This window comes from Globicephala melas, chromosome 11 (assembly GCF_963455315.2).
Source record: "Globicephala melas chromosome 11, mGloMel1.2, whole genome shotgun sequence".
Classification (NCBI taxonomy): Eukaryota; Metazoa; Chordata; class Mammalia; order Artiodactyla; family Delphinidae; genus Globicephala; species Globicephala melas.
The window spans coordinates 41,963,272-41,983,240 of record NC_083324.2 but is presented as its reverse complement, the minus strand read 5'-3'; the positions used below and the strand labels follow the sequence as shown (position 1 = coordinate 41,983,240).

General features: G+C 43.6%; 1 protein-coding gene across 8 annotated transcripts in view; it reads left to right on the top strand.

Annotated features, from left to right (window-relative positions):
• LARS2 (leucyl-tRNA synthetase 2, mitochondrial) overlaps positions 1–19,969 on the top strand; it is a 336,746-nt gene that overhangs the window by 170,978 nt on the left and 145,799 nt on the right. For all 8 annotated transcript variants that reach the window (XM_060307180.2, XM_060307179.1, XM_060307178.2 and 5 more), the window contains 2 exons: positions 2,068–2,157; positions 13,128–13,271. In XM_060307180.2, the coding sequence (XP_060163163.1) occupies positions 2,068–2,157; positions 13,128–13,271 (234 nt within the window). The remainder of the gene's footprint in view (positions 1–2,067; positions 2,158–13,127; positions 13,272–19,969) is intronic.

Below are 19,969 nucleotides of genomic sequence, written 5' to 3'. Positions count from 1 at the left end.
AGTTTCCCCATTGAGAATCCCTGCTTTAGGAAAAGGAAGGAAGGGGTCTTAACATCTTTGTGGGTGCTGAAACCCCAGAAGACCTTTGTCTACAGGGCTGGGTTTTAAATTAGTTCCCAAAGCGTGAAAAGGGAGTCTCAATTTCTAGCCAGTTGACTACAGTGAAGCTTTTAAGCAGTTTAATTTCAGAAAGATATGTTTGATGCTTTTTACTAAGATGAGGCATTAGAAGACTAGAAATAGCTGTTCGGGTTTTTGTTGTTGTTGTTGTTGTTGTTTTTAATCAACAAATCAAGGGAGGTTCCAGAAAGGCTCTTTGACTTTTTCAAGAAATACTTTTCCGAGCAGGGTCTCTGACCTACCATGCTTATGGTTCTTGTGAGACTGGACTCCTGCTCTGGCATTTCTTCATGGAGTGGGCAGTACTGAGGGTCGTGGCTGGGCCCTGTGTGCAGCAGATGGGAATAAATGGGCAGGAGCGAGGGAGCGAGGTTCCTGTCCCCAGGATGTCCCCAGCCTCCTCTAGGCAGGAGCCTCCAACACTTCAGCAGGAGGGGCGGTGCAAGTGAGGTAAACATGAGTTGAAACAGTTCTGTTGGGTTTGGAATGACGGTGCCGGAGCCGTGGTTTTCGAGGTGTACTCTTTTAGCAGCTGATGTTACTTTTTCTTCAAATGACATGTGCAAAAACACAATATAAATAAAAAATGTCAGACCCAAGTTTGAAGGCAGAGTGAAAGAGGGGACCTGTACCCCACACACCTCATCTCACCTTGGAGCTGACACTTCCAAAGACAATGCACTTTGCATCACCCGTCTGACTGAAAGTGGGCTAATGCGTGGTTGGATAATCTTGTTTTTTTCCTCCCCCTGACTGGATCTATCATCTTTTTTCTATTTTAGATAAAAATAGTTTTCAAAACTACAAACCTAAGTGAAGAATATCATGCTGTTCCATTGCTGTGTAATTTTTACTCTCAATCTATGGAAGCAGATTCAGGGGCTGAGAAAATGCATATGTATGTACATACATACATATACATATTCATTAGGAGTATTTTGATATTTTGTTTTGAAAAACTTAAATATATAGAAAAATAGAGAAAAGAGCCCAACCCCTAGATTTAACAGTTGTCATTATTTTGTCATATTTGCTTCACCTATTTCTTTAAACCTCTACTGGATAAGAATTTTAAAGAACATACCTACCTTAACAAGGTCTGGGAATATTTCCACCACATTCCCCTTACCCCCACCCCATTCCCTATTCCAGTTCATCTTGCAGACCTGTGTAATTTTTCTTTTTTTTTTTTTTTACGGTACACGGGCCTCTCACTGTTGTGGCCTCTCCCATTGCGGAGCACAGGCTCAGGACGCGCAGGCTCAGCGGCCATGGCTCACAGGCCCAGCCGCTCCACGGCATGTGGGATTTTCCCGGACCGGGGCACGAACCCGTGTCCCCTGCATCAGCAGGTGGACTCCCAACGACTGCGCCACCAGGGAAGCCCTGATAATGCTTTTTAATGGGCCTTCCTAAGTAGACTACAGCATGATTCACATAATGGGATAAATGGAATATAATGAGTCTAAAAGAGCTACCAGTCCCCAGTTATATATAGAAGCACAGGTTTGTTTTCCAGTGAGGATCATACCAAAGCAGGCAAATATTCTTCCTGAATTTTGTGATTGCTTCTAAAATGAACAACGTTTATGAATTAGCTTCTTGGCCCCCAAATATGTTTATGCTGACAAGAATGGGAGTACCCAATTTTGTACAATGTAATTCAGCTATTACTTGCATACATGGTGGGTGGTGCTGTGCAAAAGACATGTCGAGTTTCGCATCATTAAACATGCCCTGGGAAAGGTGAGGGTGGGTTTCGATAACATCTCTCTTCCCAGAATAAATTGCTTCTTCCCTTACTTTGCAAATTGGTAAAAATATTATAGGTTGATAAATATTTTTGCAGTGTGATTGCTTTTCAAAATTGAATTGCAAAGCTGATGCATATGTTGGGAGAGGGGATATTTACAATGGCCTATACCTGATTTTCCCCCTCTTTGGCAGGAAATAACCACGTGTTTACCAGATTACTACAAATGGACTCAGTATCTCTTTATTAAACTCTATGAAGCTGGACTGGCCTATCAAAAAGAGGTACGTTAAAGTTAGCTCTGCTTTTAAGATTCTGTAAACCTTCTGTATCTTCTTAGAAGACATCATTGTTAAATAAGGAATAAAATAAACTCTGTTTGCACAGTAGCAGTGAAAATGTACACAACCTCACATTCATGAAATCAATCACAGCGGGCCCAGAGAGTAACTACTGTCTGGCTTAGTTTGGTGCCTCCAGGACAGGGCTTGAGCTTCTTTCACCCTTGAATTCCCAGCACATAACAATGTCTGTAATGCAGTCAAGAAGGAGGCTTAGGAGGAACACGTTTCTCAAATCCTAGCTACCTCTCATAGATGTGTGCCGGCTGGTGACAACCTTTAGGAATCATGGTTTCTCATCTGCTGATGGGTGATAATATCTTCCTTGTCGGGTCTTGGGAAGAGAAAGGTAATATTTAAAGAACAACAAGCACAGTGCCCACACCTAGTGGCCTCCCAAGAAATGGAATGCTTCTTAAAGCAGGAGGTCAGTAATAGTAGATAAGCCTTAGATGGCAGGAGTTGAGAGAAAGAGTATCATCACATGGCCTAGAACTGCACCGTCCAGTATGATGATAGCCATTAGCTGCATGTGGTTGTTGAAATTTAAATTTAAAGTAATTAAGATTAAATAATATTAAAAATTCAGGTCCTCAGTCATACTAGCCACATTCACGTGCTGGTAGCTAGTGTTGGACAGCAAAGATATAAAACATTCCCATCATAACAGAATATGCTTCCACATGAGAAAAGTACCAGATAGCACTGGTCTAGAAAATTCAGAAGTACCAAGTAGAAAACTCATTGTACCGTTATACTTTAGATGTTCTCCTTTGACCAGAGGGATTTAATGACATAGAATTATATTTACTTTTCTGTGGGTCACATCACATTGCTTCATCTTGCAAAGAATAGTACTTATAATATCATTATTTTTTAAATATAAAACATTTTACAATCAGTATAGAGACTCATATAGAAGGCTCAGTTTAGAATATGAGAATAACACAAAATGTCTTAAACCTTGACAACATAAAAAATAACATAGCTAACAAAAATCAGGAGGTGAGGGCTTCCCTGGTGGCGCAGTGGTTGAGAATCTGCCTGCTAATGCAGGGGACACGGGCTCGAGCCCTGGTCTGGGAGGATCCCACATGCCGCGGAGCAACTGGGCCCGTGAGCCACAACTATTGAGCCTGCGCATCTGGAGCCTGTGCTCCGCAACAAGAGAGGCCGCGACAGTGAGAGGGCCGCGCACTGCAATGAAGAGTGGCCCTCACTTGCCACAACTAGAGAAAGCCCTCGCACAGAAACGAAGACCCAACACAGCAAAAATAAATAAAATAAATTAATAAACTCCTACCCCCAACATCTAAAAAAAAAAAAAAAATCAGGAGGTGAAATTGGGAAAGAGAAGTAGAAGCAAGCGTGAGATGATCCCTACATCTTTCATAACAAGGAGTCATAGATGGAGAATTAGAGATTTATGTCTATTTTTTTTTTTAAGTTGAAAGGTAGCTATTAAAGCTAAAACTAACAAAGGTAGCAAAAACTAGAATAGGGGTCAGGTGGGAGGAAGGCTGTATGACTGTGCTGAATATCTCATATTATATGGTAGAGGGTCAGCAGAACTGTCTAAAGATAGTATATCAGGGACTTCCCTGGTGGTGCAGTGGTTAAGAATCTGCCTGCCAATGCAGGGGACATGGGTTTGATCCCTGGTCCGGGAAGATCCCACATGCCGTGGAGCAACTAAACCCATGTGCCACAACTACTGAGCCTGCACTCTATAGCCCGCGTGCCACAACTGTTGAGCCTGTGTGCCGCAACTACTAAAGCCCATGTGCCTAGAGCCTGTGCTCCGCAACAAGAGAAGCCACCACAAGGAGAAGCCCGCACACCGCAACAGAGAGTAGCCCCCGCTCACCACAACTAGAGAAAGCCTGCATGCGCAACGAAGACCTAATGCAGCCAAAAAAATAAACAAAATTAAATCTTATTTAAAAAAAAAAAAAAAAAAGAATATGCCTGCCAATGCAGGGGACATGGGTTCGATCCCTGGTCCGGGAAGATCCCACATGCAGTGGAGCAACTAAGCCTGTGTGCCACAATTACTGAGCCTGTGCTCTAGAGCCCATGAGCCACAACTACTGAGCCTATGTGCCACAACTACTGAAGCCCATGCGCCTAGAGCCCATGCTCTGTAACGAGAGAAGCCGCCACAGGTAGAAAAAGCCCGCACTCAACAATGAAGACCCAATGCAGCCAAAAATAATAATTATAATAAAAAAATAAAAATAAAGATAGTATATCATACTTGAGGTAGTACAATTTTATTACTTAAAGTTATAATAGTAAATACCAGAAGAACTAAATAACAGAACCTGCTAAAAGTGGAGAAGTATTTTAATAACCATTGCAGATAATTATGAGTATTCTCCTTTGATACTACACCAAAACTCAACAAGTGGTGGGTTCTTAAAGGTCAGTTGCAGTGTTGAATCTAAATATCAATGAACTTTTTGTACTCTGTTATATTAAAATGTGTTGGCCTATTTTACACTTTGAATGAACGTTGTACCCATGCATTATTATTATGATGAAAATAGTTTTGACCTGCAGACCCCTTGCAGGGGTCTCAGGGACCCCAGAGGTTTATGGACCACACTGTGAGAACCACTGTACAGCATATACAATCCCTAACCCACTCTCATCTTTAAATTAAGGATATTAAAATATTGGTTGTTCAAAATATTATGTTGTTATATTTGTTTTTTTAAAGAGACTATTCCGTCCCCATTAACATCTGGGATAAATTGAGAGTGAGAACTTTGTGGAACTGAGTCATACTGATGTTTAACCACTGTAGAGCCTCCTGGGTCAATTTAATTTCTTAACACACCATAGCTGTTCCTATGCTCAGAGCCCCGTTAGGTGAGGAGTGGTGAGAGACGAGTACCTGTTCAAAGTGCTGACTGCAACAGACCTTTTGTGTTGTTAAAGCTTTATTTTCAGAAGTTAAAAATATGACTCCCATACAAATATAAAATGAACATGTGTCAAGGATTTTATTCAACTCATTAATTAGTGAGAGAACCATTTGTATGTTAAGACTGGTTCAAATGAGATTTCAAGGAAGGGTGGTTTATAGGGTCACAGGCGTGCTGAAATGAATTTACTAATAGAATCAAAACTGCTTAATGTCCGTCCTACAAGGCATAAACCTAATCTAAATCTAACCTAAATCTTTTCTGTGAGACAGAAATCATTGGCATTGTCTTTGCATGGGAGCCATTTGCATCGCTCTCAGACATAAAGCGTTTTCGTAGCTCTGAGTTTTCTGCAAGTTAACCTCTCCTTTTCACCTAGCAGGGCTGTAAAATAACTTAAACAATAGTGAATAGGGAGTCAAACAAAGGTACACATCCCTAGAAAATCAGATAATCCCTGGGGGATGTGGGTCTGCTAGCCAATCCCAGCCTACACTGAAGGAGCAATCCCTTTTGCCTGTTTCTAAGTTTTGGATAATTTTTCTTAGCAGCATTATTCAATATCCAAAAGCAAAAGGGTAGGAAGAGAATTGGTGGGAAAATCATCAGATTTCCACTATGATCAACAGGTTCGGTGCTGATCTAGCAGCCTGGCAGACACCTTCCCAGAAGAGCCTCCCTTGCTCAGGTGGATTATAATTATACCCAAAGGGGGTTTCTACACTGGAATCACCCATGGGTCCAGGCAGAGGGAGTAAGAGATCATGAGCTACATTGTGTATTCCAAGTGATAGCAGGAAGGACAAACAAAAATTGAAGTTATAAGACATGAAAAAGCCACAGCAAAGCAAAGGGCGTCCTGCAGGTAAAACACAGGAAAGAGTGAACAGTTCTTTAAAGAGTGTAAGCAGTCGTACACAGCATCAATTAGATTAGCCAGGGTTACCTATCCTCAGTTGCATAGTTACTATTTATATGCATGGGGTATGAAATGATGTGACATGTTAATGTAATAGTGTAAACATTTCTTCCATGGAGCCCTTGGTTGTGTAATATCCCTTTACAAGACACTTGATTTTTTTATATCTATTTATTGTATAGTTAAGCTGACTTTTTGAATATATTGAATGTTTATTATAACATTTCTTCATAGGACACTTGCTTCTCTGTCTCCACACCCCGGGTTTGTTCATGCTGCTTCAGTTCTAAGCACATCAAACCCAAGTAGGAAGCTTAATCTCATCACTATTGGGTTGGATCCAAAGCCAATCACAGACAGCATCTTCGGAGCTGAGTAACTTTTCTGATGATGGAAGGGGTTTCTGGGGCCCCCCATTGCACAAGGATGACCGTGCTACTGGCTCCAGATGTCTCTCTTCTCCCCAGTTGTTTCCAAGTCAGTGTGACACTCCGCCCCCCAGCCTCACAATCTGCATACCCCTGGGGAATTTGGTCCAGTTTTCCCCTCTGACTACTTCTCTCATGGGAACAGACTGTATTCCTTTCCTGTTGCTGCTGCTGTAACAAATTACCACCAACTGGGTCGCTTAAAACAGCACAGATTCATTGTCTTACATGTCCATGAAATAGGTCTCACTGGGATAAAAATCAAGATGTTGGCAGAGCTGCCTTCACTCTGAAGGCGCTAGAGGAGAATCTCTTTCCCTGCCTTGTCCAGCTTCTGGAGGCTGCTTCTGTCATTGACTTTGAACTGCTCTCCAACTTTAAAGCCAGAGCGTAGCAACTTGAAATCTCTCTGACCTGTGCTTCCATCATCACCTCTCCTTCTCAGACTCTGAATCTTCTGCCTTCCTCTTTCTCTTATAAGAGCTTTTGTCATTACTTTGGGCCCATCTGGTTAATCCAGGTTAATCTCCCCATCTCAAAATCCTTCATTAATCATATCTTCAAAGACCCTTTTGCCATGTAGGTAACATATTCACTGGTTGCAAGTGACATGGGCTTCTGGATTCTGGATGACATAGGGTGTGGACATCTTTGGGGTGCAATTGTTCTGCCTACCACCCTCTTCTCCCCACTTTATAGGGTGTTACAAGGGTAAAACAGATGAATGCTTGTGGAGAGCCTGGGATGGTGCCTGGCACAGAGTATGTGCTTAATAAGTGCCTGTCTGTGCATGCCTGCAGGTACCTGGAGTCATTATGATATTTATTTATTTACTTATTTATTAAAGAAGGTGTTGGGGGTAGGAGTTTACTAATTAATTTATTTATCTTTGCTGTGTGAGGTCTTCGTTTCTGTGCGAGGGCTTTCTCTAGTTATGGCAGGCGGGGGCCACTCTTCATCGTGATGCGCGGGCCTCTCGCTATCACGGCCTCTCTTGTTGCGGAGCACAGGCTCCAGACGTGCAGGCTCAGCAGTTGTGGCTCACGGGCCTAGTTGCTCCGCAGCATGTGGGATCTTCCCAGACCAGGGCTCGAACCCATGTCCTCTGCATTAGCAGGCAGATTCTCAACCACTGCGCCACCAGGGAAGCCTCATTATGATATTTAAATTGGAAAAATAGAAAGTTAAAAAAAATCCTGAAGGGATCTGAAGAGACCCCTTCAGAAAGTTAAAAAAAATCCTGAAGGGACTTCCCTGGTGGTGCAGTGGTTAAGAATCCACCCGTGAGCCACAACTGCTGAGCCCGTGTGCCACAACTACTGAAGCCTGCGTGCCTAGAGCCCACGCTCCACAACAAGAGAAGCCACCACAGTGAGAAGCCCGTGCACTGCAATGAAGAGTAGCCCCCGCTCACCACAACTAGAGAAAGCCCACATGCAGCAACGAAGACCCAATGCAGCCAAAAAAAAAAAAAAAAAAAAATCCTGAAGCTTCCTGGCTAATTCTAAGGCAGGCTGTCCATGGGAAGGTATCACAGAAAAACAATGTAGATTGTTTCACGGATTTTCATTTAGAAAGATAATGTTCTTATTGCTAACTAAAACTTGCTAACATTGACTTAAGTGTTTTTGGTGTATTAATGTTTAAAAGTCACTATTAAATGACATGATCTTAAGAAAAAAATCATAAATAGAATGCAAACGTGCACAATTGGTACATTGTTTGAAGATCAGAGTTAGCTCTAATCCAAAGTATTTTTTCCAGGTAGATCTCCTTTTATTGGATAGCCATTTTCAAATTGGCTTTAGAACGTAAAACATATTGGTACTTCCCTGGTGGCCCAGTGGTTAAGAATCCACCTTCCAATGCAGGAGACGCAGGTTTGAGCCCTGGTCTGGGAACTAAGATCCCACACGCCATGGGGCAGTTAAGCCCTGCGTTGCACAACTAGAGAGCTTGTGCACCACAACGAAGAGCCTGCGCGCTCCAACGAAAGATCCCGCGTGCGGCAACTAAGACCCAACACAGCCAAAAATTAATTAATTAATTAATTAACAATTTTTTAAATTAATAAATAAAAACATATCGATGTCAGTTAACATTCTATTCCTGGGGTTTATTTCAAAATATAAACTTGAAATTAACATTAGAAAGTTAATTTACTTTAGAAAGACTGCATATAGCATACTTTGTAAAGCATATTTGGCAAAAAATAACTCACATATTAATACTTTTCCTCTAATGGCATTGTCATAACTTACTTTTTTAAAAGAAGATAGCCTTAATTCTTAAATTTAGTTCTGCTACAAGCTGTATAAATGGACATTTAGGGAAAGTATTTTAGCAGAGCATTACAAAACAGAACCAGAGTCTTTAAATCTTGTTCTTAACAAGCACTGTCCATCAGAATGTTTATTTTCCGTGCAAAAGGGAATCTCTTCTTGCTCTCACAGAACAAAATATTTTCAGCCAAAAATATGAATATAGAGACCTCTTCTTGGGAGAACATTAATTTCACCTCTTTGGTTTAAAAATAAATTATTCTGTGGATGTAGCTAGTAGAGAAAATGATGCTGTGTTCTACTTGGACATCCTAGAGACCTGTGGAGTGCCACCTAATTTATGAGTTTGTGTTTGGTTGTCTTTATGATTTCAGCGGCAGCTGCTTATAGTGCTATTTCACCTACCTAAGCTACTTAAAGAAACATGGTGGACAGACAGGCAGCCTTTCTCAGTCTGCCCCCTGGTGGCTTTGGAAGGTGGTGGCAGGTAACAAATAAACTGGCCTTGGGAACCTTCCACCCCCCATTCTGGACTGAGTCCAAATTCAGGCCCATTCTAGATGGAATGGAGCAAAATCAATTTTGAGAATTAGATCCTTTAATAAGATCTATATGGTGTTTCTTAATTAAATAAGCTTTTGTCGAGAAAAAAGCTAATAGACCCTGAGGAAATCAATACCCTAAAACATATATTTTACCAGCCTTCTGGAACGTGAAGCTACATGACAGGATACTCAAAAAACATCTTCAGTCATATAAAAGAAGAGCTTGAGGAGAAAGAAGCAAGGGAAATGATGGAGAGCAGCCAAAGGCCTGAAGAGTGATGCCTTGGCCAGGAGACAAAAACATACTAATGGAGGATGTGCTCTAGTTGGGACTGGCACCCTGTGAAATGGGTGAGGGCCAGGGACGCAAGGGGAAGGAGAATCCAGGGGAAGAGGAGGATGAGATGAGAAAGGATGAGATTTGGAATAGGAAGCCTGCTGGGCAACAGGCACCACAGCTGCTGTGTTGTGGAGAGGAGAGCTGATAAACTCAAAATCAGGATGAAATTGCCTTGAGAATCCCCGATGGACCCCGTAGTCACCCACACCTCCAGGAGCCTAACAGCCAAGAAGGGGAGGGGGAGGAGGCAAAAATGATGCAGCACCCACAGTCACTGTACAAAACTGACCCTGTGAACATGGCTGATTCTTGTTTAGAATCGTGTTGTTTAGAATTGTGATGTGCATTTATTAAATGCTTTCTGAAAGCTTCCCACAAATCACTCAAACAGACAAAAAATGTTAATCTTAGTGTTTAACCCTTGATCAACCGGGGAAGTTCTCTTATTTGGGATGGCTCATTCTGTGATGTTGCCAGATAACTTGTGTGAGGGAAGCAGTGGGCAAAATCGACTAGAGTCCAGTGTTTTTGCAAGTGTTTTAATGATTTCAGTATTGATTTAAAGTTGATTTCAAAGTACAGAGATAGGCTGTATTTTACTAAGACGACTAGTTCACTCTAAGGAGCATGGAGTTGGCTTCAGGAGGTGATAGAGACCAGCATCAACCAGTGCAGTGACTACAGTCAGTGAAGTTGTCCAGAAACTATATTCTATGTAGCAAGACTGTGCTTGCTTAAAAATCAGGGCATCTATCAAAGTAAGTGTTCAAAATGTGAAAACCCAAGAATGCCAGATGAGAGAAGACAGACTGTGGCTTGAGGGGAAGCTGTAGGATAGAGACCATTACATAAGAGGAGACCCGGAGAAAGGTATTTGGGAAGCAACTCCAGGGCTTCAAGAGGCCACAGGTGCTGTGCACCCTGGACCCCACAGGCCCTACATTTTGACCACCCATGGTTTTACCGCCAGCAGAAAGGCTGAGTCTGAACCCTGAAACTCTGTGCTTGAGGTGGATCACAGTCCTGGGAAGAAAAGAGAGAGTGGGTTCTCACAAGGATGCATCTTTGATTCAAGACTTTATTTCCTTTTGTGTTTTTCCTCTTCTCCACCCCCAAGACTTTCATTGCGGGAAAAATTGCTTTTGTGTTTTGCTTTTATTTGTCTTTCGTTCATTACCAGGGTTTTATTGCATTTTGTGACCTGGAGTCTGAGAGATGCCAGGCCATGTGGGAATGTTGATAGGAAAATAAAGTCCTATTTGTTTTTGCAATCTGCAGTGCTGAGTGTTTGCTTCTCCATGTCACCTGCAGGGGGCAGGAGACAGAGGTGAAGGCATATAGGGCTTTTTTCCCTCCCTTTCGTACTTTATACCATTTTAGTTGTACATGGGGTTTTTTGGGGGGGGGGCGGGCTTTGAAGGAGCTGTCCTTGTTACCAAACAATACTTGGCTCTTTCTTTTTATCTTTTATTTTAAGTGGTGTCCTTCCCCCAACCCCTAATATGGGCAATGATAATAGATAAGTAAGTCACCCTTGGTTTATCCACCTCAAGTTTTTAGGTCTAAGGTAATTTGTCCTATATTTTGTCTATATTTATGGATTCAAGGATTTGGGGGGCCCTAGAATCAGGGGAGAAAATCATTCAATGCATGTCTTTTCCACTCCGACCCTAGGCTTCACAGGCTTAAGTTTTTCAGTGGATGTACTACTTTTTAGTTGTAAAATCACAACCCATAGATGGGTTAGCCCCTCCTCCACTCCTACTTTTTATGTAATTTTTAGATATGTCTCTGAATCAGTCAGGGTCCCAGCAGGAAAAAGAGGGCCTACCCGAAAGCAGTCACTGAAGAAAATGTAATGAAAATACTGTCTCTGGGACTTTCCTGGAGGTCCAGTGGTTAAGACTTCGCCTTCCAAAGCAGGGGGTGCAGGTTCGATCCCTGGTCGGGGAGCTAAGATCCCACATGGCTCGCGGCCAAAAAACCAGAACATAAAACAGAAGCAATATTGTAACAAATTCAATAAAGACTTTAAAATAAAATGGTCCACATCAAAAACAAACAAACAAAAAGACTGTTTCTGTGCAGAGTTCAGGGAAACCCACAAGGGATGGTCAAGCACCTGGCACTGGGAACAGAAGGAAGCTTTTGCCCACCCCAGGCAGCAGTGGCGGCATCGGGAGCCATTACTGGAACTGGGAGAGCAGTAGCTGGAGCAGGAGGAGAGGCCTGCCCAACGGGGGCCGTGGCCCAACTGGGAAGAAGCCAGGGTGCCTCTCATTGGTTGAACCCAGCCAGAGGGCAAGGGTCCTGGTTAATGTAGGCACAGGGGACAGCTTCCTGGTGTACAGAACAGGGTAGAAAGAGGATTTGGATGGGCAAATTGACAACATTCAGCACAATCTCTTATTAAAATTGCTTATTAAAATTTTAAAAAACAATGTGTATTTTACTGCCTAAACATGTCTCTGTACTCATTGCCTTCTTTGTACTCAGTTGTACCTAAATGTCATAAAGGAGTGAATGTAGATGGCAGAGATACTTTAAATGAAAATAGAAACGAATTAGAACTCTATGGAGAGAAACTTCATCATGGTTAAGACTACAGGTTCTATCAGCCAAAGAAATCTATAGAGAGAGAGCTCAGAATATTGTTACCTTTTGCGGGGCGGCAGATGTTGATTGGGAGAAGGCACGACAGAATTTTTTGGGTTGCTGGGAATGTTCTATGTCTTGGTATGAGTGATGGTAGAAACTGATTGAGCTGTACACTTAAGATTTATCCACATTACTCTATGTATGTTATACCTTAATTTAAACAGAAGTTTTAAAAAATTGCAAAAATGTTTACAGTTCCTAGAGACCTGAGTTCCTACCTTGCTATCTCTGCCACTTACTGACTGTGTGACCTTAGGCAAGTTATTTAATCTCTCTGTTCATTAAGTTCCTCCTCTGCAATATGGGGATAATAATATTCTTACCTCAAAATGTTGTCCTGAGGATTAGAAGAGCCAACCTTAGGAAAGCACTTAGCACAGCATCTGGCACATGGTAATCTCTCGGTAAGTGTTAGCTATTTACATTAAAATAAATACATTTTTTCCCCTAAAATAACCCAATTTTGCTAAGTTCTAGGTACCAGTTTTTCTTCTTTTCCTCTGTTTACTAAAATTTCCAATCTGCAAGTCCATCCTTTCATACAAGCAGATTCCAAACTTGAGTTAGACACATGCTTAGAGCCTCCCTTCCCAAACCTATTCTAATAAAATGAAAGCACAGAGGCAGTTCACATTCTTTTTTTTACAGCTTGCTAGTGGCTTCCTTGCCACATGATGCTCCAAGGAGGTGCCCTCAAGTCTCAGAGCAGAGATACTGCCTTTGCGGACCCTCTCACATGTAAGGAACCTCAATATGATCCTATTCAGTATACTTACCAGATTGCATCATTTTGTTTCATGAATTATAACAGGCCTTGGTTAACTGGGACCCAGTGGATCAAACAGTGCTTGCCAATGAGCAGGTGGATGAACATGGCTGTTCGTGGCGTTCTGGAGCGAAGGTGGAACAGAAGTACCTCAGACAGTGGTTTATTAAGACAACTGCTTATGCAAAGGTGAGTGTCAGCCTGGAGGCTCCCCAGTAATGCGTACATGTTGGTAGGCAACACCAAGGTCTTCTCGGTATTGGAGAGCCTCACTGTTGGGGGTGAACTCTAGTTAGAGCTGTTAGAGCCATGGGTGTGCAGACAGGAAGCACATGAACCTCAGGGTCACTCACGTAGAGGTTGATGGATTTGGGTCTTTCAGTTGGAAATCAAGAATAGCACCTGGGGGTCATTGTAGGCCATTGTTTGCTGACCTTTCAACATATCATTGTACTGCCATAGAGGCCAAAAAAATTCATCTTCATCTGCAATTATATCAACAATAAAGCTAGAAAGGAAGAAAGTATCTTCACCTGTGCAGTTCTAGTAAGACCTCCGGAAAGACAGAATGACATTTCAGAGGGTCCAGAGAAGACCATCTAAAAGGAGTGAAGAGATGGCCAGTCTCCATGAGGGAAGGCCAGGGTGAAAGTGAACTAAGCCAGGAACCAAACTTTGGACTTTAACTCTTGTTGTGTCTCTGATTAATAGTGTAAACTGATGCAAGTCCCTGCACCTCAATTTCCTCATCAATAAAAGGAGAGGGTGCGACCAAGTGGTCTTTAAGGTGCCTCTGGCTTTTTATGTTTTCAGGAATTCAAGGCAAACCCAACCATTGAAAGGGGGAGATTGCTTACTAAATCACCAATAGCCTTGGCAAAATAACTTGTTCTGGGTATGCCAGAACCATTCTGTGCAAGGTATTCTTTGAGCCTACCATGTTTCAGGATATGGAATTGAGTGATCACTCCCTGAAACTCCAGAGAAAAGTGGTTAGAGCAAATCAGGGGCATTTCCCATGGCGATTTGATGATCTCCGTATTAGCATAAGACAGGAAGTAAGCAGGATCTGAAAAGGTAAAGGCATCATGAAGGGCTACTGATGGTATGTCATGGTAGTTCTTACCCTGGGGTAGTCACCATACAAAGGATAGTTGTACCTTTCCATAGTAGCCCATGGGTTGCTCCATCACAGAGAGGGTACTGGACTGAAATGGACTTTGGGTCAGATCCAATACTGCACTTCTTATATGCAAAGAAAGCACAAGTTATAAATAACCTCTGATCACTACAAAACTTTGCTGAATTAGAACTGTAGTACACCAGCTCACCATACCAATGCCATATGGTTATATGACCTCTAGTTCTCTCATTCAAAAGACATGTCTTAAAAATGAGACTGTTTTCCCTTTTTAATTTATTCAGAATGTAGCATATGGATTTGGAAAACTACTAATTAGAACTTGTTAACATAATGCCTTACTCCTTTTAAGCACACTAGTAGTATTGAGAGGCTGAATAATAATAAGGAAGCTGAGGACGTTGCTTTCTATAACGTCCCAGGCAGTGAGAGCCCCTACTTGCTGACAGTTGGGGTCGACTGCATTACTGGGAGGCATGGCAGGTCACCTCGCGGACCTGTCAGATGACTCTGTAATAGGCACTGGTGGAAAGGCCACCTAATTGTCCTCTGCCTCTAATTGGAAATGTAATAATCTAACTGAGTGGCATTATTCTTTAAACTGTCAGCTGTGAATTTTCAGCTCTTCAGCAGAAATGGTTAGTTACCATGGTGACTTGCATGGTTCTTGCTGAACTCCAGTGAAGAATTATTGAAAAAGCTGAGTTTGGAGATCAACACTTGGTTTGCTCTGAAAATCAGGAGAAGAGGGGGTGGCATGGGAGGTAGGGGTGGGCAGCAATCCATGTTCACTGCAGGTCCTTGGCTGAGGGCTGCACATGCACAAAGCAAGACTTCATAAGGCCTAATAGAAAATGATTACTATGCGATTGAGAGGAGAACAGAGATACCAGGGGGCTGCACAGTGCTCTGAAACCTTGGAGTTATGGCCCAGCCAAAAGTACGCAGTTGAGACCTCAGAAAGGCTATATATTACAAGTGTGGATGACACCCTAGGACCAAGGACAAAATTAAAATAGACTCACCTTAATTAAAAAAAAAAGTAAGCCTGACAGTTTCAAAAGGAACTTTCAGAACAAAACTCAACACCTTTAAAAGGAAACAACATAATCCAGACTTTCTGCAAGGTTGGTTTCATCTGCAATGTCTAACATATAATAAAAAAAAATTACTAGACTTGCAAAGAATCAGGAAACTGTGACTCATAATAAAGGGGAGGAAAATGGAGTCAGCCCAATAGAAATAGATCCTGAGATAATGGAACTTAAAGGAAAAGATGAGTGGACAGGGGAATCTCTGAAGAGAAATGGAAACTATTTTTTTTTAAAAAACTGGAAATCTAGAACAGAAAAGTGCAACTTCTAAAATGGAAAATTTATTGTTTGAGCTGCAGAGGGATGAGTACGGGTTAAGTAGGCCATAAAGCTATAGGGGAACCCCCATCCCCCCACATAGAGAACATAACAAGTGGTAGCCCTAAAACAGAAACGGATATGACAAGTTTGAGAAGCTGAAATAATGACAGTATACCTGAAACTAAGAGAGCCAAGAGGAGAAACTCAAGATAGGTCTGGAGAACCTGAATAGGTGGTTAGGGGCCAGATCAGGCAACACCTTTTAGGTCTTAAGAAATATGTACTTTATCATGGGGTCCCTGAGAAGCCATTAAAGGATTCTAAAGAAGGGAATGACGTGGTCAGATTTGTGCTTTTATAAATTCACTGTGGAAAGGGCAAGTGTGGGTGCAGAGAGACTAGTTAGGAGGTTATTGCAATGGTCCAGGCATGCATAACTTAGACTTAGATGGTAGTGGAAAGAGATGGGTAGGTTAGAAAAATATTCAGATGGTGAAATCTGTAGAACTTGGTGATAATGAATGAGAGTGTGTAGGAGATGATGTCATCAAGAAAGACCCTGACTTAGACACAAAGTGAACGATTAAGCTACTCACTGGGATACGGAGTCCTGGAAGAGACATAGTCCTGACCCTTTTGAGTTTGCAGTGGCCATGAGTCATTTGAGTAGAGATGTAGAAATAAATGGTGCTTGGATAAATGGGTCCAAAACTTCAAAGAAGATCAAATGAGATAGGACATCTACTTTAAAACCTGGTATAACAGTAATAGTGTTGAGTTAGTGATGAGGTCCTATTTAGATAAGGATGAGATATTGAGTCAACAATGCTTTTAGCTGCAAGTAAATAAAAACTCAAGCAGTAGCTTAACAGATGGGAGGTTACTTCCCACACAAGAAGTCCCAGTTGCTGGGACCAAATTGGGAGAGGACTCTGAGTTGGCATTTCTGTGATTCTCATGACCTTTCCTTCCTACCTATTACTCATGGTTGCAAGATGGCTGCTGCAGATCAGACATCACGCTTCCATTCAAGACAGAAAGAAGCAAAAGAGGCAGTGTGAGTGACTAGAATGCAAGAACTTTCCCACAAACCCAAAGCCAATTTCCACTGATGTTCTGTTAGCCCCGGTTGTGTCATGTGACTACACCCAGCTTCAAGGAAAACTAGGAAAGCAGGCTCAGGCTTTTTAGCTTCTATAGTCAAGATGGTTGGGGGAAGGGGATGGGGAATGGGTGCTGGGATGGCCGGTGAGCTGTGCCTGCCACAGTTATCTTTAGAGCTCTGTATTTACATCTAGTTTTGCAGCTCTGAGGGCTGCCTCTGTGATGTACAGCTGGTGGTCTGCTTGGAAGCATGGCTGTGAAGGAGCCCTCCTTTCATTCACTTAACTTCCAAATTATAAAGACGATGCCTGATGTAAAAATTACAGGGAACCCTGAAATATAAAAATCCTTTATTGAGGCTGTTCTGTGACATATTTGATTTTCCTCCCTTTACCCCCCCCCCCACCAAGTCTTCCTAGGATTGTTTGCTTTATGAAACGTTAAAAGTGATTTCAGCCACTCGTTCTGTGAAAAAGAAAACTGGCAGTAGGAGTATCTGAAGAAAATGAATTAGTCTTGGCAGAGATGTGTGGGAGGATGCTTGTGGGCAGCACCACGAGGTGAGAGGAAGGGGAGGAGGGCGGATTGGAGACTTACATACAGAAAGCAAGAGGGATTCAAAGCAGGATGGAACGAACACTTCAGTTCCTGACAACAGGGTGACAATTGGAAAGCGAGACAAATAGACAGCTTCCCGTTTGAACTTTTCTGATAGATTTGTGGTTTTGGTTTCTGTGCGGCTTCCTTTAGCCCCCAGAGGCTGACTTCTCGCAGGCCCTCAGCTGCTGGGACACTATACATGGACTCCTCTTTGGCGTTAAGATGGACATAATCATGCCCTGATGGTGCTTAGTCAATGCCCACACCAAATTGGTGCTTATGTTTTCTAAGTTTCCAGGAGTTACCCGGCAACTGCTAGAATGTGAACCAAGTCAGTGATCACCTCGCACTTCCTATCTGCTTGCCCCTGATCTGATCAGTTCTCAGGCTTTCACTTACACCATCTTATTGAACCTTCACATTATTCTTTGGAGGGTAGATACACCTGTTATCCCTGTTTTACTGATGAGGAAACTAAGGCTCACACTGGTCATAAGTAACAGCACTGGGATTCAAATCCAGGTGCTTGAGCTCTTCACTGGCAGTATGTGCCACTCCTCAGGTAGCCTGAATTCATTCTTTCTCTCCCCAGCTGTATTCTTGACTAGGTGCTAAGAATACAGGTGAGAAAAGCTGAGGTCCCTGCTCTTTGGGAGCTTGGAGGCTAGTGCAGGAGACATTCGCAGACATGAGAGGTCACAGCCATTGGGATCAACATCACATTGCAGGAGAGTGCAGGGGAGGCGAGGAAAAGCCCCAGCTCTACCCAGTGGTCTGAGTAGGTATCACAAGATGGTGATGAAAGATGGGAAGTGCAGAATATCTGTAAGGGAGTGTTTTGTTGCCTCCCAGACATGCAGGAAACTTCACGCTTCACAAGTATTTCCAAGTAGAATTTCTGCTGGCAAGAAGCAGATGGGCAACAGTGAGCCCTTATGAAATCAGGGAGGATGGGAGGTAATAAGCCGCCCATTTCCCTGCCCCCTCTGCGCCTCTCATCTTGGTTTCATGTTGCACTTGTGGGTAAAGTAGAGACGCCTTTACCAGAACGCACTGGTCTTGTTGGACAATGCAAAGAGTGAAACTCTGGAGTTGGAGAGCCAAGGAGGTGAGGGAAGGGAATGAGGCTTATGACAGGAGCTCCTTGGGGAGGTGGAGGAGGAGGCTGGAGCAGAAGGACAGCCCCGGAGGAGCAGCGGTACAAGGGTCTAGTCCCCTGGGTGCCCCTGGCTGCTTAAGAGTCCCCTGCACTCTGAAATGGGGACCCTTGGGCACCCTTGTTCTAATCCCAAGGCCTTGTGTTCCCTTTGAAAGCATTTGGCTGTCTGCTGGAAAGTGGGCTGTCGCCTGGCTTTCTGCTTCTACCCTCAGGTCCTCTCCCAGCCCCAGAACAGAGAGAGTGCCAGGAAGCACCTCCTCGTAACAGCATGCAAGTCCTCCTGTGCTCTCAGAAAACTTTGCAAAGGGATTGATCAGTGAGGTTTGGCGACTTGACCCCACCTTGTCCCCCTAAAAAGACCCTTGGCCCCAGTGTCGCCTGCTGTGTGTTCAGCCTGGCCCTTCGCACGGTGGGCGTGTGCACAGATTAGATGTTGGCCGAGGAAGCAAAGTTTCTGAGAACCAAGAGGAGCAAGTGAGAAACATTTAATGAACTGTCAGCTTCTCTGCAGGGCGGTTGGGATAAAAAGCCGTGAGGATCCAGACCAGGGCCAGATTTAACAGCGCTAATGCTGAGGTGTATCTACTGTGAGGGTTAGGGTTAAGCCCAGTGGCTTTAACGCTGTTACTGCGTTCACCCCCACCGTGCCCCTCTGTGGCCAGTCAGGGCTGAGCATGGCCTTATTCCTCCCTCCTTATAAAAAGCAGTTTATCAGCTCCTGCGTGGTAGCGGGGGCAGAGCCCATACAGCTCTGGACCCCGGGACTCAGACCAGTGCTCAGACGCATTCTCGGAACCAGCTTCCTGCCCGAGTTCTCCCCCAGGCCCTGGCTGTCTCTTCTTTTGGAAGCAGCAGACTCTGCTCCCATCCCCAGGATCTGGTTTTGACTCCCTGTCTCACAGAGCTAATTAATTGTTAAATTCTGTTCCTTCTTACATAATACTTCCTTCTGTTCTCTGTGTAACCTGCCTCTCCAGGATCTTTTCTCTCCTAAACCGTGAGCCGAACTCTACTCTTCACCTTCCGTCCTGTCCTCTCAGTCCTCCTCAGGGTGATCGTTGTCTGGTGCCAAGGGGCGCAGTGAAGTCCTTCTGGGGGCGCGGGTGGGAGGGGGACAGAGGTGAAAGGAAAGTAGGTGATTTGAGGCTGACAGTCCCCAGCACTTTGCAGGTGAGCGAGAGGCTGCCTGGGGTGTATCAGGAGACTTGTACGCCAGCCTCCCTTCCGGCCCGCAGCCCCAGCCAAGGGGACAGGCTCTTTACTGTCAGCTGGGGCTGAAGGTGAGCCTGCTGGGAGAAGGCCGCCGGCTGGCTCTGAGCAGGCCTTAGGGATAACTTCTGCCTGGAAGAGCTCACCAGAGTTGGTGCAGGGCTGGGTTCCAGCTCTGGATTTGGAAACCATGGTATTTCATGACAGAACAGGCAATGAGATTTCCTGTCCCCTAAATGCAGTGCCTTCCTGCCTGTCTTGGGAATGTCCCCCATCAATGCCTAATCACATCTGTATGTGGCCTCTATTAGGTCAGGTC